This window comes from Bombus vancouverensis, chromosome 5 (genome assembly GCF_051014615.1).
Source record: "Bombus vancouverensis nearcticus chromosome 5, iyBomVanc1_principal, whole genome shotgun sequence".
Lineage (NCBI taxonomy): Eukaryota > Metazoa > Arthropoda > Insecta > Hymenoptera > Apidae > Bombus > Bombus vancouverensis.
Genome location: NC_134915.1, coordinates 15,380,746 through 15,402,788, shown reverse-complemented (window position 1 = coordinate 15,402,788; position 22,043 = coordinate 15,380,746). Strand labels below are relative to the sequence as shown.

At 32.5% G+C, this 22,043-nt stretch overlaps 3 protein-coding genes and 1 long non-coding RNA gene across 8 annotated transcripts in view; 1 reads left to right on the top strand and 3 right to left on the bottom strand.

The window, feature by feature from the left end:
- Nucleotides 1-14,606, bottom strand: part of Utx (Utx histone demethylase) — a 149,523-nt gene extending 134,917 nt beyond the window's left edge. For both annotated transcript variants that reach the window (XM_033337724.2, XM_076618982.1), the window contains exons 1-3: nucleotides 14,314-14,606; nucleotides 13,597-13,850; nucleotides 13,415-13,523 (exon numbers count right to left, since the gene is read on the bottom strand). In XM_033337724.2, coding sequence (XP_033193615.1) covers nucleotides 13,415-13,523; nucleotides 13,597-13,850; nucleotides 14,314-14,381 — 431 coding nt within the window. In that variant the 5' untranslated portion in view covers nucleotides 14,382-14,606. The remainder of the gene's footprint in view (nucleotides 1-13,414; nucleotides 13,524-13,596; nucleotides 13,851-14,313) is intronic.
- LOC143302756 (uncharacterized) lies at nucleotides 1,287-4,865 on the bottom strand. Its single transcript, XR_013058552.1, has 3 exons — nucleotides 3,987-4,865; nucleotides 1,959-2,176; nucleotides 1,287-1,404 (listed from the first exon to the last, which is right to left on the bottom strand). It is a non-coding gene; the product is annotated as an uncharacterized LOC143302756 (long non-coding RNA).
- A 641-nt stretch (nucleotides 14,607-15,247) lies between the features above and the next one.
- On the top strand, nucleotides 15,248-18,921 carry LOC117158636 (FUN14 domain-containing protein 1). Of its 4 annotated transcripts, none has more exons than XM_033337758.2 (4): nucleotides 15,248-15,397; nucleotides 15,955-16,122; nucleotides 16,328-16,523; nucleotides 17,324-18,921. In XM_033337758.2, exons 2-4 carry the CDS (start codon nucleotides 15,962-15,964, stop codon nucleotides 17,504-17,506), a joined length of 540 nt encoding a protein of 179 aa, XP_033193649.1. In that variant the 5' UTR covers nucleotides 15,248-15,397; nucleotides 15,955-15,961; the 3' UTR covers nucleotides 17,507-18,921. The 4 variants fall into 4 exon arrangements, with proteins under 4 accessions (XP_033193649.1, XP_033193652.1, XP_033193648.1 ...); XM_033337761.2 differs by lacking the exon at nucleotides 17,324-18,921 and adding an exon at nucleotides 16,616-17,161 and having other exon boundaries at nucleotides 15,391-15,525; XM_033337757.2 differs by lacking the exon at nucleotides 15,248-15,397 and adding an exon at nucleotides 15,401-15,525.
- Nucleotides 16,876-21,927, bottom strand: IntS9 (integrator complex subunit 9). The gene is made up of 10 exons (XM_033337750.2): nucleotides 21,795-21,927; nucleotides 21,383-21,577; nucleotides 20,894-21,298; nucleotides 20,575-20,821; nucleotides 20,309-20,489; nucleotides 20,007-20,242; nucleotides 19,662-19,873; nucleotides 19,403-19,588; nucleotides 19,131-19,325; nucleotides 16,876-19,050 (listed from the first exon to the last, which is right to left on the bottom strand). Exons 1-10 carry the CDS (start codon nucleotides 21,801-21,803, stop codon nucleotides 18,931-18,933), a joined length of 1,986 nt encoding a protein of 661 aa, XP_033193641.1. The 5' UTR covers nucleotides 21,804-21,927; the 3' UTR covers nucleotides 16,876-18,930.
- Between the last annotated feature and the right edge of the window lie 116 nt (nucleotides 21,928-22,043).

Sequence of the window (22,043 nt, the reverse complement as noted above, 5' to 3'; positions counted from 1 at the left end):
AAGGCAGGACACAACATGCGTATTTATTAAGAAAGAAGGTGCATTCGTTACGTTTACTCTTAATAAAGAATATCCTGCAATTTAATAACATTACCTAGATTCCCTTTTCACATAACGATCTATTAAGCAATAAAGGTCACGTGGCCTCACGACGCACAACCTAATTCTCTAGAATGATTCCACGCAATCAACGTGCTAAACTCCATTCGTCTATCTTTCGAGTTATCGTTATTCAATCGTTATCAGAAGTGTAATGCAATTTCATTAATAGCTAACGTTTGTACATTTCTATGCATTCGATATTTAACATTGTACATTCAAATATATTCGATATTTAATTCAATTTCTTCAGCATATACCTAGAACTGATTAATCGTTTTATTAATATTTTACTTGATTAAAATCTTGTCAATAATCCGATAGAAAGATATTCAAAAATGGATTTCTTTTTTACTTATGCAAATTTGTATAGTATTAATTAATTTGATAGCGAGTCAAATACAACGAACCAGAATTAAATAAACGATCAAACTTTTGCATATAAAATTGCCAGTATACTACTTTAAAAAATAATTATGTATATTACGTTTACGTGTATCTTTCATCTCGTATTACCTCCCGTTTAATGATTAACCCTTAGGTAGCACGCAATACACATGTAGCTCTATATCGGCCTGAGCATCTCCCATATGCATTAAACTATTAAAAAGCTCAAAGTGCCCTCCGACAAATACAATCTACCATAAAACATGTACACGATACAGATTCCTTCCAATACAACATCCATGTACTAATCAAATTGCAAGTTACAAAATCGATTCTTCGATAATTGAGATTCCTCGATAAAATTCGGGCAATTTCGACTGGCTATTCGAATCCTGTTCGAAACCACGAAGGCAGTCATCGAATGCGAGCGTCCATCGGATCGAACGCAAGTTAGCCCGAATCTATGGGCCAAATGGCTCCCCGATTCCCGAAAGCCGAATTGAGCCGAGACGACTCGAGCGTAGCCGAGCGTAGCTGAACGCGCGGAACGCAGTAGAAGGAAGATCTCTGTTTCCTTCGAACACGGACGAAACGGTGAGCGCCGGAGGAACTATGGTGGTAGACTCCGCAGGTCTGCGGGTCGTATCGCTCGTATCTTTCCTCGTCGGTGTATTGAACTTGGTCTGTAGGGGTCATTCAACTCGTGGAGAGTGCCGTGTCGTCCCTGGTGACGTCACGTGACTCGCCGTCTCCGAAGAGCGGAGGCAGGCGATGACGTGGCGCGCGTCCATTGGCCCACGGCTCGCCCCGCTACCCAATGACGTCACAGCTCGCGGAGGCACGGACCCGTCCAGGGCGCTGCCACCGCAAATCGCGACGTCACAAGTACCAATGTCGATAAACTTGCCGTGCTTCAGGCTGTATACATAAACACGCGTATTCTCAGAGATTGAGCAGTATAAATGCATATATCATATCATATCAATATTTCTTTTCGTCAAGAGTAAATTGCACAACATCTTTTTTGGCTATCTTAAGGCTATGTTTTGGAGAATGATTAATACGAGATTGCTGAGACGTTGGCGATTTGATACGTCTGCAGTAGATTATGTGCAATTGCTGTGTTGGTAACAGATCATATTTATCGTATTGATAATCATTGGCAATTGTTACCAACGTTATGCGAGATTGCTAATTATATGTTAGAAAACTATAATAGTGAATTTCGCTAAAGAAATTAGTTGTAAGAGCCATATTAATTTGAAAACTATGAGTCTTCGAAACCATCGATTTTTTTTTTAACAGTTTGTATATAACATATAATGTGTCACGTGTTGTAAGGGGAGAATGATTCACCAAACGGTGCTCACGTGCGTTCAACGTAAGCACACGTGGGCATAGCTTAGCAAACAGTACAGAAATGTAATCAACGTATCACATTTCTGTCACATTTTTGTTTTCCTGCAAATTACCTTTCTCTGCAAAAAGGCTAGCTCGTCCCAAGAGCTTCCAATATTACTCGTACAACATCCCTTCACAGCTACTATCCAAATCAAATACATCAAACAGAGATCGATGACCACTAAATCGATCACAGGTCACGGATCTCGTTTCCAGAAGGAGAGATCACCAAAAGACACGCTCTTGCTGCGCCTGCAGGTGCAACCATAACCTCAAGCAACGGAGCTGGCTATAAATAATGATTGCGAATTTATTTTTAGCGATGGAGGTCTCGCTACACAGAGAAGAACAAGGATAAAAGGAAGAAGACAGAGATAAGGAGGACCAAAGCAGAAACGACGGGGAAAGGAGAAAGCAGAAGAAAGAAAAGTGGAGGGAGGGAGAGAGCAAGAGAGAATCCGCTAGCAGTGGGCGGCTTTCCTCGAGGAACTCACGGCTGAACGGACACACAGGGGGTTATGTTTGGCAGACTGGTTAACTGTCCGGCTGGATGGCCGAACGGTGGTACTCTTGGTTCGCCGCTTCTGGCTTCGCTTCTCTCTTCGCTTACACAGAGTTTGTTGACTCTCGGTTTCAGCACGCCGGCTGACCATGACCTCGCCGAACGATCCGCGAAGTAATACCGAGACGACTCTGACTCCCTGCCACCCGCCGTCGACGTCGTTGTCCTCGTTGTCCCTCCTATACGGTAACACTTGCATACAACAGCCTAGCCGGCGAGAAGCAGTTGCACGTCACCGGAGGAGGAACAGCTCGAGTTCGACGCTGATCCACCTGACGCTCGGTGCTGGGAGCCGCGTTGTCGACTGTGCCGATGCGGAATCGGAATTTCGACGGAAACGAACGACGTACTAAGCGGAATAGCGGTCATTGCCATCCGGATGGTGGCGTCGATGCTTGTACCGAAGATGGAAGTTCGAGTGGATGGAGGAGCAGCTTAGGCTGTCGGTTAGGTTTTAAGTTGATTCGGTTGCACCGTGTTGATTCTCAGTTGGAATATTTGTGTAATTGTTGGAAGAGTATCGTGGGAAATTGTATGATTTATTCTGCGCATGGTTAATAAAGATTTTTTATATGAATCGCTATGAACAGAGACTTTTGTATTTAAATATGCAAGACTGTAGCGATTTCTTCGCTTTTAACGGGGCTTGTGAGAAAATTTAATCGTCTTGCGATATTTAGCTTGAATCTATGGAAATATTAAAAATATTCGAATGAATTCAATATTTTTGCGAACGAACGAGAAATATTCTAATCTCTTGTCTCCAAAGGTTCTTAACATGTATGAATATTCCTCCCTTTTAATAACACGCCGCTAAGCAACATGCTATATTTATGTAATTATTCAGAACTCTTTTAGAATCTGATGCAAATTCTCAAGGTATTTTTATACTGATTCAGCGATATTAGAAGGTCTCTTTAAACATTAATTTACAAATCTCTAAAAAAAAAAGAAATGTAATGCTACAGATGGTATAAATTACCTGGAATAGAAGAAGACTAGAACGATATCTTTGAAAAAATATTTAAAAGTAATTTTTGACGCAGACGTTTTCCCTTATTTTTCGAATGTAATTCATTATACGAAGAATTATTCAAACAGCTTGTTTTATACGTCCAATTATGCGGCCGATCGTAGCAAGTAATCTGTAAATCAGTTAGCAGCGAGAAATGAATTTCAAAGATCAATCTAGATCAATGACTCCAAATTAAGCGACTAAGTCAGACTCGCGTGCGCAATTCGAGAGATTGTAAGCATCAATTTGTATGGCTGATTTCACAAGCAGCGAAATTACTCGTACGAGTTATTGGAGTAGAGCGCACCTCATTAAAATACAATTTAATTTTCTACAGCGCAATAAGATATATCAAAATGATTATCGTTTGTATCTCGAACGTAGTTTTTAGGAATACGAGCCAGTTAAAAGGAAACAATTGTGCTAGAAGAATACGTATGGAAAAAAAAACAGAATTTGAAGAAAAAAAAATATTAGACAACCTAAAATAATTCTTTCGTCATATAGGTAGCAGTTATTTACCGTTTAAGAGACCCAAATCAACAAGCTCAACAATGTCACACACGATTACAGCACAGCGTAGCGAGGGTTAATCCCGAAACGTGGTCAGGAGAACCTGAACTCGAAATGACGGTAAATACGAAGTTCATGAAAAGGGAGGTGGGGTCAATCATCGTCAGGCTTGCGTGGAAAAAATATTAATCTCTGTAAGCGTATCTGGGGCAGGGAATATCGATCGTACGATCTGGGTCAGAGCTTGCATGCACCTTGCTGCACGCGTACACGGCAGGGTGCAGCGGCCATGTCGTTTGAACAACGACGTACACGTGTGTAGCCCTCGTGAAAAGTCTCACGTGCAAGGTGCCTCTCCACCTCTGGAAACTTACAACAGTCAGCGCGATAAGAGCGAATAAATGCGAACCGCCGACTGCTAAGAGACTGCTTCCTTAGTTTAATTCCCCGCGTTGGAAACACGTGGCCAACGGGTAGATAAGTATTCAAATTAATTGCCCCTGTCGTCTCTGAATTTTGTACGTGCTGTTGAACGTTCGGTTCTTTTCGTGGTCGTTCGAATCGTTGCATATTATCGTCGATTGGAGAACGCGTGCCATTCTATTTTCGTGACCTTAGCGCAAATAGAATGTTTACCAATTTTGTGTACTCTATTTGTCATAATAGTATATTGAATGAATTTAATAAATATGTATATGTATGTACATTTATTACGCCTGTAACATTTTAAGTACACAGGCCGTTCTATGGATTTATGTCTATGAATGGAAAAGATAAAATTTGTGTGTGTTTTAGACAGAATGCTGACTTCAAAAATATAGATTTATAGGTAGCTATTCGTAGGTAGAATTTGATGTGTTTTGAATATTCTATTTCTGAAAATAGAATTTCGTGTCTCTAAGAGATAGAACTTTATACGATTTGCGTATTAGATTTGTAAAAATGAAACCTGCTGTTAGTATGCCATATGTAAAAATCTGTTTGACCGTTTTCGGAATTCTACTTACACAGATCGAACTTCGTTATATCTCGAATATTCTATTTATAGAACTGAAATATCGTTTTTTTTTTTTTTTTTTTAGGATGGTAGTAAAAACATAGAATTTTTCTGCATATTCTGCATACACACTAGTGAAAATTTAATCGTGATATTTTGAATATTTTATTATCAAAAGTACAGTTTTACACATTTTTCATCCTGTAAATATGAAAATAGAATTTTATATATTTACAAATTTTATAGCACTCTATCCATGATAGAATCTTTTTGAAATATTATGAATGCTTTTTCTATACATGATCGATGTAAATTTTGAGAAGAAGCATACTTGGTTAATATATATTTATTATTATTAGTTAAATATATTGAGAAGAAAACGTATTAATCATTTACGTTATTTTTTAAATATGATTCAGTAACAAAAATTCGTTGACACGAAGAACTTTTATGGCATCTGTATTCAAATATCCTTCGATTTATGTTTTTTACGGCTACACTTCTTTCTTTGAAGCTTCTTGAATATTCATACTATGGAAGAGATTTGCATAAAATTGAAAATTCCTTAAGATCGTATTAATCTTAGTAATGAAAATATTCCTTCAAACATTTTTTGACATTCGCTAGAATAACAAAGATGACTTTTTCAATGAAAAGCTATCAGTCTCATTCTTCGTCAAATCATCACATTAAATTCTAAAAATATTTAATAAAAAATTTGTAACAATTTTACTTATTGTTTTATTTGTATATTTTATTTTCACTCTTCGCTGACATCTTTTTCTGTTTTTTCGTCTATTATTTCATAAGCCACAAAAGATATTGTATCATGGAATAACATAAAAATTGTACGACGAACATATTAAAGCAAAATGATCTCGTTATAATGCTAACGTGACACTGCCACGTTTTATTTTTCCGCTGTCAGACACGAGGAGTACAAAATAACCCGGTGAATTACACAATAAGGAGATTGAAGATAAATGTATAATTGCATGGATGACTGACGAGATTAACTATGACAATGTCTAAGGTAATTGACAGTGACGAGAAGCTTAATTACCATTCTATTCTAACATTCTAAAAATGTTCCAGATGAAACGATGGAACAATGGACGACAGAGAATCGCTAACCGATATTTTATCTAACTCGAATTCGAATATAATTTGAGAAATTCATCTCTAATACACCATCAATGAAACTTTTATCGTAATTTCGAAATATCCACGCTGTTAGAGAAAATTTCATGATGATCGTTAAAAGAAGATATACGTATATATGAATATTAATTAAAATCCCAACATCTGCCTAATATTTATCTAATATTTCAATAAAAGGTCACGTCCCATACTACTGCTCAATAATAATCGTATTTTATACGTTTTATACGTCTTTTACCATAAATACAAAATTAGAAGCTTGAAACACCATACACTTATGAAATATCAGTAAAATACTTTTTACGTAATAATAGGAGCGAGATAAAAAAAAGTATGTTATCTTCATTTTTCTACTTAAATCAAACGAGTGCTTAAAAGGTTAATTTTATAAAAACGAAAAGAAGAGCAGAATCGTGCTCCCACGGGAAACAGATAAGGACTGTTACGATCGCCAATTTGATGTGTGACTATACATGGCTGAACACGTGCGTAGAAGGAGAGGCCGTAAAATCGATCGTCTGCAACGCATCTCTATGCGTTGCACGTGACTCAACGCCACTCTGCCATGGCGGACAAACAGCCCGGCTGCTGTATCAACCAACTGTGCTCGAAATAGTTACCTAATAACGAAACGATTATGCAGAAATTTCACTGTATAGAAAAACAGCAACGTGGATTCTGCTTCTTTTTAAATGTACTTTCAATTCATCTTCTTTTCACTGTAATTCGATTTTCATATATCTACGACCTATTCGAAAGTATTTTTCGTTGTACATCATTTTTTGCATGATTCCTGAGGAAGCTGAATTTCAAAGGACGAATTATAGAATAGGCCAACGCTAGAAAATCGATCTTATGTTCGATAAGTAATCAGCAAGAAAATTCGTTCCGTCATCGACAACGATCAACGGTAACCAAGAAATGTTCTATCATTACCGATAATGGTTATCCGCGACCAAAATTAATTTTCCATCATCGATACACGTAACCGAAAAAATATAGATTGCTTATGGCGGTTAGCGTCACCAAAGTCGTTCCAACTAATTTTAAGGTTAACTCCTCCATCACAATTTTAATTTGGGTTAGAACTGCTACGTGCGAGCGCGCACGCGGACGCGCGCATAACCTCTGATTTTTATTGTAGAAAGTTCATGTACGAGATGATTAAGTATTCCTATTTTGACATCCCATAAACTACCCAGTACATACATTTATCACACTCTTGCTCATAATTCACGTTTGACTGTGACTGCTTCCGACATATACCATTAAAACTGAGACAATCGCTCAAAGACGCTGAAACGCATACAAATAGCCTGTTCGTAGGATAGAAGAAAGTAGCCGCGTCGTATCCCTCTGTGATTGTTAGGGCCGCGGGCGCGTAGAAAATAAGAAAAATCGATAAATGGTAAAACAGAAGCATGCATAGAACCGACGACGACTGTATAATGCCACGGGCCCCGTTATAAATATTGCAGCCACCGATACAATGCACAATACGCGAGCTACACACGTACGAGAGATTACGAACTGACGAGTCACGCGTCACGTGAATCACCCTTAGGGAGATTTGGCTCCATTCAATGCCAGAGGGTGAAAAGTTGACGAAAAAAAGGCTCGCCGATCGAACAGAAGGGGTTGCTGCAGCCTCCCTTCGCTTCGGACCAAAGACAGTCAAGTACTCTACACAATATACAAATTTATACTGTGCCGCGAACAAAATCTTTCGCGTTAATTTCGGTATATTCGGTATAATTAAGCGTACGCGTATAATTGTTATATGAACTATTAAAAATGCAACACATTTTTTTATATTCGTACTACGATTAAAGGTTTTAGCATTTTTCAGTGGATAGATTAAATTCTTTTCTTTTATTTCTTTTTTTTTCTTTTGCACCTAATATCATTTTCGATGAAAGCTCGAATTTTCATTTAACGTTTACAGTATTTTCCAACGAGAGCTTGAACTTTTATTTCGTGTTTAGTACTTTCCAACGAGAGAGCTTGAATTTTTATTCTACGTTCGGTATCTTTCGATAGGAGTGCACGTTTTTGTTTCGTTGCGTTGAAACGTTTTTCATAAAGTTATTTAATGGATACATTGTGTAAAGAATTAGGGCATAATCGAGCTAATATCGTTAGTCAAATTTCCCAAGTTACAAATTATCGGTATAATTAGTGTCAGTGCTAATAAATTTCAAAGAAGCGTTTAATAATTACCAACGGTTCGGTTCACAGTTTAGTTTAGCAAGTGAAACGAATTATTACATCGAATTTATTACAATAGTATCAATAAGAATAAAGAAATCTACGAATAATATCCAAAATTGATATCAGCTACTAAATTACCGCGCAAGAGGGCTCACCTGTAGGACTTAATTATCTTCGATTATCGTTTAAAATGTAGAAACAGGCCAATTAATTTACAAAGCTATTTACACGTTGTTATAAATTAAGCTATTTTCGAGAATAAATATCGATTTACCTTTAAAGGAGATGTTTGGATCAAGGTGGAAAGTCGCAATAACTCGTTTCAGCTTCAGTGCACTATAAAATACTATAAATACATATAGTGAACATCCTGTTTGTGCAGTCACGTGATGTAAGGTAACAAAGAAATAACTTCACGGTACAAAAACCATAATATTCATTTCACCGTCGATACTTCAGCGAGTTAGCGTGCGCCAAACCATTTTCTCTTTGTAATTTCTGTTATCGACGAACCGTGGCTCTATTCGTCTAATTATCGCGATCGCAAACGCGGTGCCATACGCTGCAACCAACTAACCTATCACGCGAATGTAATTAATATATCCAATTTCTTTCAATTTTTGATTATGAAAACATGAAAAATGAAGTACCACGTGTTACGCAATCAATACGTTCACGTATTTCTTTTTCTCCTTCTTTTTTTCTCTTGTTCTTCATATTAATTCTTTCACGATATAATTAAATGACGAAGAATTGAAAATGAATGATCCAGAGAACGATTGCCTCGTTATCTCTAAAAATTCTTGAATTTTTTGGTATCAGATGTAAAAAAATATATGGCGTTAATTTTCTTTCTTTTTTTTTTGTAGGACAAATATTAATAATCGAGGATCTATACAACATTTTTTAACTCGACTATTTTCTTTGAAATCTTTCGGTGCCGTATCTCTGAAATTTATCACAGAGAGAAATCTGCTTTCGTTTCTTTGTTTATTTCTAATTCGAATGCACAGTCGCGTAATTCGAAATGACAAAATTCCTTGCCGTAACGATCATTCGTTTCGCGTATATAATAAAAATGCAACATCCACCGAGATTTAATTATTCAACGAGATTTATAATTTTTACCATTCCAAACAAAACACAAAATTATCAAGAGCGCGGCGGTATCGAGCGACCCGTTTCCAGTTTCTTTAGTTACCGAGCACACTACCTTGCAGTTCTATTTACTGTTACCATTCGCAGGGTGAGTGAAAGCTAACGCAAAAACGAACGAATCTCCATAGAATTTACGATACAAAAGCAGGCGAATTAAAAAAGATTAGAAGAAACGGGTTAATTCGAGAGAAAAAGATCAAAATCCAAGGCTACATATTACGAAATACACTTTTATTTTCGTGACGTATCCTTCTACTAATTTTTCTTTGTGTTTGACGTTTCTCGATTTTATTACCGTTCATTTATGTATTTTTTCTTTTTTTTGGGGGGGGGGGGGGAATTCGAGAGTTCAAGAATTTGCGACGCGCGCATAATACGCGAAAATGTGGAAAACACCAATGCAGAATAATATTTATTACGACGTATGATTCATGAAAAAAAATTTCTATTTAGGTTCCCTTTCGTAGAAATATGCATAAACATTCTATCTATCGTATCGGAGATTCTGACTTTTTTACGAATAGTATCGGTGAGACACAGAGTCGGAGAAGGGAGTCGGACGTGTTTGACGAAGGTTTTTTTTGTTTTGACGAACATGGCGAATACGCGCATGTAATTGTCTTTTCATTCACGTGGACTACAAATAATTGCTGTTACGTACTTCCTACTTTGCACACCTGAACGGACGCTTTGAAACCCAATATATCCAAGGAAACCGCCTCACGCATCCGTGCAGAGAGGATTTTCCATTCAATTTCACTCACTGAATAAGTCTGCGGTTTATCGAATAGGATAAAGACGAAAGATATTACCCTTGTACGTCACAATATGGTCATTCCTTCCAGACAACGTTGCACGAGAAATTATAACTTCATTCTTTTGTCACACGCTATGCCTAGCATTTATTAGAACAGGGCTGGTCAAATTTTCATGGGCAAAGATGCATTTTCGAAAAATTTAAATCCGAAGATTACTATTTTGTACTATATTACTATAAATTGTACTAAAATTAAAATCACTATTACTCTACGCTAAGATTATGCATTTGTTTTGACGTTTCAAGGTTACCAACTGACCCGCAGATGTAAGACAAGAAAGAAATAGAACTATTAAGCGTAGACGTATATTTCCCTATAAAATCCTCTATAAAATAAAACTTACAATTTCCTATCCAATTCTTTCTCTGTAAACAGAATATTTTCTGCTGAACTTTTTTTTTTTAGATGAAATATAAATCTCCAGTCTATAAAGCTTAAACATAGTATAATTTATTATCGATACGAATAGCGATAGAATAATCATAAATTTTGTGGAAATTTGGTTAGGTTGCTGAATGACTCACGCGACAAAAACAAAAAAGATTTGTATTTTAGAAACGATCATATGATGCTGGATAAGAATAACGAGAAACTGTATGTACAAACGTAATGGGAATAAATGTGTGTTAGTAAAAAGAAATATGTCCAATTAACACGTAAATACAGATTACTGTGAAAACGTGTGACTCATGGCGGCAAATATATTGAAAATGAACAGCGTGAAATCCGCAGCAGCTTTCCCGTTAATCAGAGGATAAATGAAAAAGCATTACTCGACCAAGTAATTTTTTAACGAGTTGTACTTTTACTGTCAGAACAGAATCCTTTCCTACATAATATGAGTTTAATGAATTGCAGTGAAACTCAATCTTTAATATCCAATTTAAATAACATTATCGTCGTTTGATGTTTCTAGAGAAATAGAAAAAGAAAAGGATGCAACTTTTACAAGCGTTTAATTTCCTACATTTAAATTTGGAATACCATCAAAATCAATCGTGTTTAAGGATAAAATAACTTTTTTTTTTAACGAGACCTTTAACGATAAAATTTTATTCTACATTTTCCACTTATATTCGCACCCGTTAATTCACCAAGTTCACATACACATGTATACCAGGAAAATTTTCGAATTCGATTTTCTCGAAAACTAGGTCTTGAACAAAAAGATTTTATTTCGTACTTCCGATTCCTCTTTGCACGTAGAATCATTCTCTAGTCAATAGTATTACGTTATAAGGGACACCCTGTATTATTATATAAGTAATACTTTTGAAACAATGCCAATTACAGAAATTGGTAACGGTTAGATGGTATATGGTAGTCGAGTGGAATGCTGAAAGATCGAAAGGGAGTTCACTGTGAGTTTCGTTCCACGGAAATCTTGCACCATCCGAGTTAAGGAGGGTTGAACAGGAAATCGATATTCCCACTCCTAACCGTCTACAAAGCCGATTGCCTGACAGGAAATGTCAAGTTAACAGTAACAATATCTGCAGTTACATTACTTACGCCAAATTTCTAATTGGTGTAATTAATTAATAACGTAACACTGTTGAAATAATATTTTACAAAGTATCAAAAATAAAAAGAGAAAAAATAAAGCAATATTTTCATTTAGATAAATTGTTAGATAAATCTAAATTTGATTTGAGCTAAAACGTAATTGATTTAAAATATCAAATTTTTATATTTTTGACACATCTTTGATTTTTATAACGCGAACTCTCATTAGTATAGTAATATGACAACCGAACTTTTGACCTGGTCGCTGACACGGATGCTAATCAAGAATGATGAACGTAACCGCATTAAGCGATAATATTTGATGGTGCTGCAATCATACGAGCTATTTTGAAGCAACTGATGAAGAATTAATGAAAACGTTTCAATTTCTGAATTTGGCAATGCTAAATGTCACACGAGTCGCGTGCAATGATTTGTAACGAAATTCGAATATACCAGGGATAATTGATGTCGATTAAAGTTAAATTACATTTCCTGAATAGTTTTATCAAAGCGGTCGATACATACCGTAATCGATAACTCTCGATATAATTTTGGATGGAAAAATCCATAAAAGAATTTTTTAAATAAATTCACTAAAAATGTAAGGCTCTAATCATAGCACAAGTTTTACATTTTCTCTAAATTAGACGTACTTACAATGTGTTAAGAAAATTCATAAATGTATAACGAAGAATTCTTTAAAAACTGTAATAACTTTGCTCAGCGATAAGAAATAACGAATGTAGTAATTCAGTGCACTAACTATGAATATAATGCATTAATAGCGAAAATTATCATTCTGGCCATTGAAATAAATACGTACTTGGCCTATTATTTCCCCCACGCGCTTTCCTAGTCGCCATACCCATGAAACAACTCGACACGTAGGCACATTTCGCTCTATTTCAGCGAAATTAGCGACACCTGTTGTTGCATTCGCTTGCTGATAACTCATTCCATAATTTCCGAAAGTAATCTACCTTATCGAACTTTACCGTTCTACTTTATCGATATCGAGAAACAAAACCACATTACCTACAGGATTTTGCGCGAAATTAAAAAAATAGAGGATACAAGATGAGAACGATGAACTCTATGTGTACATCTAAGAAGAGGCCGACGCCCCCTTTTCAAGGTGAACAACTCTCATGAGAGATTACAACATTTTTCTGTAGAGATTTTTATTCATATTTTCTTCTCCCATTTCAAAGCACTAGTTTAAATAAACACTTTGTGGTTTCTTTCTAATAACGGGTTACTACGATTTTGGTGATTTTAGTCATCATAAAAAATGGTGATATTAACGCAGATATAAATTACGTATTTCCAAAGTATTTTAATATACTTATTATTCCTAGCAAATATTCTTCTGCATAAAATTATTACTATATTGTATTTGAAAGCTTTAAACCACATATTCAAATTGAAAATATTCTTCATTTATCTTATTCAACGTAAAATAATCGCGAAGAAGCAGAATGAAATATTATGTATGTACAAGAAAACACAAACATGCAGAATAATAGAAAACAATTATGAAACAATATACTACTGAATGAAAAAGTTATGTCACTATCACTTACCATTGAAAAGCATTGAAGTGGTAGTAAACAAGCCCTTGACCATATAAAAATGAAGCATCTTTCCAATAGTCCCCTTTTAAGGAGTAAAATTTTTGATATGCCGACATGGCTGTTGAAATTAAAAGAAATGTAAAATATTGTAAATGAAAAGCAATAAAAACTTATCACAAACAATTAATTACCTTTACTATAATCTTCTAAAAGTAAGTGAAAATGCCCTAGTTTACAATATGTTTTAGGATCGATACTAATTCCTTTGTCTTCGTCATCGTCCTTTAATTCATCAGGATTCATTTTTGTACTATCTGCTTTTCTACGTTGCTTTTCAGCTTGTGCTTGGACTAGCATCCTTTCTAGATATTTAATCGCACGAACAACTAAAGCTTTTTTCTTTGTTTGCTCCGGTGAGTTTAATTTCAAAAACCCAAATTGTCGACTGCACACATATTGAAAAAATACATTGGTTAATTAAAAAATTATAATAAGAACCTCTTATATAAGCACAAACGACACTGCACATTATTTATTGTTGCTTTATAGTAAATTTTTAACAAAGTACACATAAACAAGTAGCTCACATTAATACTTTCGTTTATATAACGTTATAAACACATTTTCATGTGTCAGCCAATATATTAGAGATTACGAACAAATACATTATGAATTATAAAAACACAATGACATTTTAATCATATTTGTTGTATTCAAACGCATGGAAAAGGATGTCAGTGGGGAACAAAGCGCTTACAAATGAACCGATCAAATTACGCGCCTATTCTGTCAAACAAACTTTTAGGTTATATTTTGATAGAAGAGCGAGGAAACTACGATTGATATAAAGCAAAGTAAGAGGTCAAAATGAGTTTTATTAGAATAGATTTTATTCACTTCAAAATCACCTGTCTAATTCAGATAATATCTGTAATTCTTGAGGGGTCAAGTTGATATCGTCAGTATCCTGGGCCATTTTCGTGCTCGGTAAATATACTCATTAAAAACAGAAAGGACACATGTTTGCACTTAGAACGGGCCGCTTTCTACGAAAATCCGAGAGTTTTCGCAGTTTATACTCTCGACACCTCGTCACCTCATCGGGACGATAAGTTTTTAAAAGCGGCGATCAGGTTAAATCAGGATGGCGAATCACGCGACAGAAGGCCATTATCATGGTTCACGTCGACATGTAATTCCGGTACCAAAGAACATTATTCTCCTAAACGTCTCAAAAGCGCGCGAAAAGTTAAACAATTTGACCTATATATTCTGATGCATATGGAAACTTGTTTAATTCTCAACTTGTTAACCATAAAATATAATTCGAGTTTATCAAGTCATTGATATTGCGAGACCGCAAATTTTTATGCAAATGCATATTTCTGAAAATATAATTAAAAAAGAAAATCGTACTAGAAAATTATTTTACCTTTATAGAAAGCACTATATTTTGGATATTTTATACTTTTTTTCGTGTTATGTGCATTCTGCGCAAATTTATGCCTTCAAGTTTTCTATAAATGTATAAAAATCCACAATACAATAATAAATTTAATTTATTATAATGAATATATAAAGGTTAGGAACCAAACCTAACAAGAAATAAGTAATGAATAATAAATTGATCGAACTTTTATTATTTGTAAAATCTGATAAAATCTACTACTTAGATTTTCGATTTTTCTAAGAAATCACTCTAAGATTCGAATAATTAAAAAAATTATTTTAGATTAAAATTATTCTAATTAATATTATTTATCTTTTTAATCCTTAATCCTTTAATTCACAATATGGCATATCAATTCATACATTTTTATATTATTAAAATATCAAATATTATAGACGGTTACTTCGTGATTTCGCTGTTTTAACGTCTTCGTCACTTTTTGAACTCGAACGATCGTTGCAGAGTACCAGAAATTTTGTCACATTGATCTAAGCTCAAAGGCATTAATTTTATTTAAATACTTCGGTAAACGAAGAAATTAGGTGAGCCTTGCATATGTAAATACTAACCGCTATGAAATATTATGTAATTTAAGGACACATCTGAAATATATCATGTCCAAAGTGTACAAGAAAAAAATCAAGTCAGGAGCAACAAAATTATTTAAACGGTAGACAGTTCTCGTTTTTCACTGTATTTCGAAATGTTTTGTTTCTATTTTTGATATTCTACCTACACGTTGTATGATATAACGTGTTGATTCGAAATAAGTAATAATTTATCGTTCATTGACATTCATTATTGCAATTTTTGAATAATGCAGTCATCGATATATTTTTATTCTGACGAATAGTCGAAGAAAGACTAATAGTGTTATTTAAAGACGTGAAAATAGCGTTCATACATAGTTATTTGCGTAGTAATTTGTAAAATAAAGTGATATCAAGGATATCTAGCAATATAAAGAAGGAATATAATAATTGACAAAAAATAATATTTTTAAATAAAAAAAATCATGTATATTAAAAGTTTACAATAGTCCATATATTTTAAAATTGCTATATTGTAGTGAGAAATTTATATTGATATATTTTTTCAGTGTGAAGATGAATCTTCCAGTAACAAAGAAAAATAAAGATGATGCGAACAAAGGAGAATGTAGCTTAGATATTTCAAAGGAAACAAAAAGCATAATAGATAAAATCTTAGGAGATGTGAGCAAAAAATCTGCCACCAAACAAATCATTATCGGTACAACGTCAGGATGGTGGGTGTTATAGATATATCAAAAATGTATTAAAACTTCTCAACTTCATTATATATCTAAGTTATTTACAGTTAAAATTAAAAAAAGATAATAACTGAAGAAAGATAATTTTAAATATCTAGAATACTTTTTGTTCGATATAATTACATGCAAAGAAAAAGCTCAATAACAAAAGTATCTAACTTTATATAAATACTTTGTATAGGTTGACTGGTTTTGTAACAATGAAAGTTGGAAAAATTGCTGCATGTGCAGTTGGTGGTGGAATTATAATATTACAGATTGCAGCACATCAAGGATACATCAAAATTAATTGGGATAAAATTCAAAAGAAAGCTGAGAAACTATCAGATAAAGTAGAAGAGAAGGTAACAGGTGAAGGGCCAAGACTTATGGACAAGGTAAAATTCCTAATATATATATTACAATTTTTATAGGTTCAAAATATTTAATATGTCACTATATATAAATATAATGTTAATATTATTTATAGGTAGGAACATGGTGTCGATACAATTCACTTGTGGCAACAAGCTTCATTGGTGGTTTCATTATTGGTTTAGCATCCTGAATGTGAAGCTATTAGTCGTGTACAGAAACATAAACGAACATTATATATTTATTACTTACAATATTGACATTGTATATTAGATATTATTTCTATCATTTTCACCATGATCATTGGTATTTAAAAACCAAAGAAACACCTATTATTATTTAAATTAGTAAGATTGTTTAAATCTTAAAAGGCTATTTTTATTTCAATTTTTTAATATATAAGTTTATTATAGCATGGATTTTTGTAGCATTGTATTTCATGTATATGTAATTATAATCTAACACTTCTGAGATAATGTGCATGCATTAAGAAGTTTTTACACATTTTCTAACCATTATATTTTAATTATTGATTATTCAAGCATATATGCAAATTTATGCATTAACTCTTGTGAAAAAAAATAGCAAACATATCATAGCAAATACATTGTAAAGAGTTAGTTATATCGAACAATAAATACAATAATTTAAATTTGATTAATTGGAATTTTATTTTCTTTTCGTATATATCATGAAAAAATTTTTGTTTTGGAAGTTGAAATATCAATACTTTGTACAAATTTATATATAACATTCTATAAATATGTTATTAATTGTTTAAAAATTAAATAAATTATATTAGTAACAAATTCTATTGTTTCAGGTCGAGAGATACGTTGATAGAAAGCTAGACAAAGCTGAACAATTATTGAAAAATGGTGAATCTCATACACGCCGTTGGTACCACTCTATAACTGGTGATACCTCCTTTAAACCTACAGAATTTCACTTTTTCCTTGCATCTTTTGTAGCTGGTTTAGCATTTGGTTTTGCAACTGGCAAGTAGATTTAAGTATGCTGTATTCTGAATGCATATAAAAAATTCAGATGTTTACATTTCAAGAACAATATATAAAACTTCATAAAAATATATGTGGTAAGATATAAAACCGGAACTTATGTTTTGAAAATGCTAATAATTAAGCACACCTAACAGTACATAATATAATGAAATTTTACTTCTTTATATTTATAACTTAATAACATTTTTTTAATACTTTACTAATTTATGTTACTAATTTAACATTAATAACATATATTTTTTATTAATACTACATTTGCCATTTTGTAACATGTAGATTAATTTTTCATTAGTTAAGTGATAATATAGATACTATAAAATGTGTTGAAATAAATACTAAAATTCGTTTTGCATTCAGAATGTAGCAAAAATAGTGCAGTAATTTTAGGAAGTATATTTATAAAGCATAGAAATTAATATAATCTTATATTAACAATATTAACAAATGGTATAACTTTTTTGTACCATTTTTCTATATTTAATTAGATCTGTGAAATATATTCATATAATTTCGAACTCTCACAAAATTTTTTTATAAAAATATTGTTATTTAATTTATTAGTTAAATAGTATTATTTAATTAGTATCTTATCAAAAATACAAAATGGACACAGTAGTATGAAATAAAAGACACTGTTAAAATAGAGTACTATAAATTTTCCCTCAAATAATGTGTTCTGTCTTACATATAACTATAAGTTATATGGTTTTGAATAAGATGATATAGTATTTTATAATATTTTTTCCGTAACATTTTTTGCGTAAGATTTTTAATGAATTCACTCAAGTATTTTATGGCATGAAAAGATATAAATGAAATAAATTATGTAATACTGCCATACTCTTAACTATTGTATTTGTAAAGATTATGTATAGATCAACGTGTATGTATATATGTATATATAAGATGTAATGCTTGCTTTGTTACAAAATATTACAACAGTAAGTGCGAAGTTTTTAATTGTAACCGTTGAATGTAATTATTGCATTATAAGATAACTGAAACTATTTTATACCAAGGATTTTATTGTCCTATGCTATGACAGCGCTTGCTATTTTCATTCTATTTTCTCAATACTATATATATAATTATGTATATATGATTATTTTAATCATTAGTAAATGAGTCAAACAAATATAAATATTTAAAATGATCGTTATACGATCGTAAGATTTCGCGTACCTTTTGTAGCCTCTGAAATATTATTTTGTAACACATTAAGTTTCACATCCTATATATGCAAGATAAAGGCAAGAAGATATATTAACATATATCTTTGTAGCTTATGATTAATCGAAAGTACTTAGGATGAATATTATTCTGTGTGCTATATAAGTCACTTATAAATAAAACTAAATTATAATAAAATTGTAATTATATAAAAGAATAATAGTATTTACTTCTTATTTTAAAATCTCTTAAGGCATTGCATAATAATAGTCCTTAATCGTCTCCTAATCTTTTGATCACCGTTACAAAATATATGTGTCGAATTATCCCCTATTTGAATCAAAGTATCTTCATCTTGCTGTAAACATGAACAGTAAAATAAGAATAAATAAAAGAAGATTTTATATTTTAAGGAGGAAGTATTTAATAAATTCTTACTAAATGAATACTGGTTGCAGTTGGACTATGTTGTAACTTGGCTCCTTGAATACCTTCTTGATTAAGCTTTTGAAGGAGTTCTTGTGGATCCAAATTGCCATACTCATGTTTTCTTTCTTTAAGAACTTCTTCCTTAATTGGTGCAGGTGAACTAGAAGACGCTTTACGTTTTCCACTAGGTCTATCTTCAATGCTCTAATAACAAAGTTTGTGGTCAATGAAACATGTTTTTCAATTATATACTTATTAAATTTCATTTTAATAATACATACTTTTATTGTGTATACGTTATCCTTAACTTCCAGTTCACCAGTAACAGAGGCAAGACTTAAACCAGGACGAATTTCATTAGGAATTATATTTCCAGCTAATTCAGGCTCAATAAACACCCGTCCTTTCTTTCTTTTTAAAGGCAATTTTATAACTTCACCTCTTTTGAAAGTGATTAAAGGTTTTTCCTTAAATGTAAAATAAGTTAATAATTAAATGAAATAATCTACATATAACACATCATTAAAAAAATACACTTACCCCTACAGGTTCTATAACAAGATCTGTTCTATGTGGAGCAGTTATTGGTGGTTGTGTATAACACTCAGGTATAACTAAATGTTCTGGTTTCAAATCCCTAATTAATTTATTAGCTTGAGTAAAATTAAGAGATGTGTCAATTGGACAATGCACTGCTTTCATAGCTAATGGTTGAAATGGTGCCAAAGCATCTAAATATGGAAAATCTGGTTCTGAAATGATAATTATTGTCTATAAAATTTTTTACAAATCACGTCATAATAATAATCATATATATATATGACGAATAATGTATTGCAATATATTATAAATTATATTTAATATAATATATAACAATAAATATACCTGTGAAAATTATGGTATGTTGTGGATTACTACCCCATAACTGAACAAAATGAACTGCATCTCCAAATCTAAGACTGGGATGACCACAAAAGACAACACAAGGTTGTCTATAATCAGAACTAAAACCTTCAGCATATATAGATGTAAAATGTTTTAATCTGGCATTTTTAACAAGAAAAGCATGTGGAAATGGTTCCTCAGGAAGATAAACTTTATTTTGTTTATTTGTTGACAACCTGCAATAATTTTAAAATAAATAATTTAAATAGTCCTGATACTTATTTATTTAATTTAAAACATACCATTCAGCTAAAATATTTGAATATGCTAAAGATGTTTCAGCTACTGGTGATATAAAAAATAAAGGAACTTGTGAAAAACCAGACTTATCCAAATGAGTACTAAGGCATTCAAATAAATCATATACAACTCCAGATGGATAACACGGTATTAAAACACATCCGCCAGTTCTGAGTGTTATAGCTACAAAGTTGAATTTCAACATACAATATACTAAATTATTTAAATGTTAAATAAAGTATATACAATATAATAAAATTCTACCTACCAACAGTCATACACAGTTCTCCAAGCATAGTATCTGGATTTGCAGTAGGTGTTTGAGTTAAACCAGTTAATATTAACATATTAGCATGTTTCAAAGTAGCTTGTTCCATAGGCCGAGGATGTGTTGTCAATGTTGAGGATCCACTTACAAATGCAACCTTTTCATGGTCACATGAAATTAACCAATTACTGCTACCCAAACAATATCCGGAGCTTATAGGAGTGACTGTTAATGCACCATATATATCCTATGAGAAGTAAAGGATTTATAAATAACATTAAATTATATAAATATTCTTATTAACATTATGCTAACTTGCCAATTTTTGATCATATCCAACTGTTTGGATATATGATAAAGAAGTATTAACTGCTGATATCGAATATATATGTTTCCAAGATTTTGGCTTAAGAGCATCAGCTAATGGAGGAGGTAATACATGTAACATTTCCTTCCAATGTTTGGCTAATGTAGCTTTCGGAGTTTGTTCAATGAATTCTACTAGTTCCTCCATAAAGAATCGTCCAATTTGTAATGTTGGTTCCGTAGCATAAATAATGCCTTTGAAACCAGTGTCCTCTGTTATAAATGGCAGAGCCAACATACAAGTATAATTTGATATCAAAATGGCATCAATTTCTGAAAAGTCTACTATTTTCTCCAAAGGTGGAGAAAATTCAGGGGTCGAATCTACAAATACTCTGCCGCAACATTCTTTTAGTTCCTACAAGATTGAATGTATAATACATATTATTATATATTATATATGAAGTATAAAATTTTAAAAAATATGTGATTATATGCAAACCCCTTCTATTTGCCAATCTTGATGATTATCACGTGGAAGCCACAAAGGTAAAGAATTAAATTTGGTGCTGGGAACCATAGGCATTGGCATGAAATGTAGTACAGATTGCATATTTAAGCCGCAATCTAACATTAAAGTAATTCCTTTGAAACTTAGAACCAAACATGGTTTTGTTGGTTCACTCGATAAACAATACTATAAATATAATGAATATATTTTAAATGCATCTATTATAAAAACACATCTAATTAATAAAAATTAATAGATATAATATTTGAATAGTTTTAATTAGGTTGAGAAATATTTATAACTAAAACATTTGGGAAAAGATTAGTAAAAATAATCTTCATAAATTAAATTTAATCTTCATAAATATGCTATTATATTAAAATATTAAAATAATTATAATTACCAGTTTCATCTTAAATGTTATATTTTATGATATCGATACAAATATGAACAAGTATGTTTTGATCCGGCATATATATTAAGAACATAACCACTAATGTAATGTATTTGCTAATTCAAGCAAACTTGTATAATTTTTCCATTTAATAATACTGCAATAGATTACATTTATTTGTGTAGAATATACAATATATATTGTAACATAGAATTACAGAGAAATAAGATCTAAAGCGTAAAAGCACTCTTCTAAATT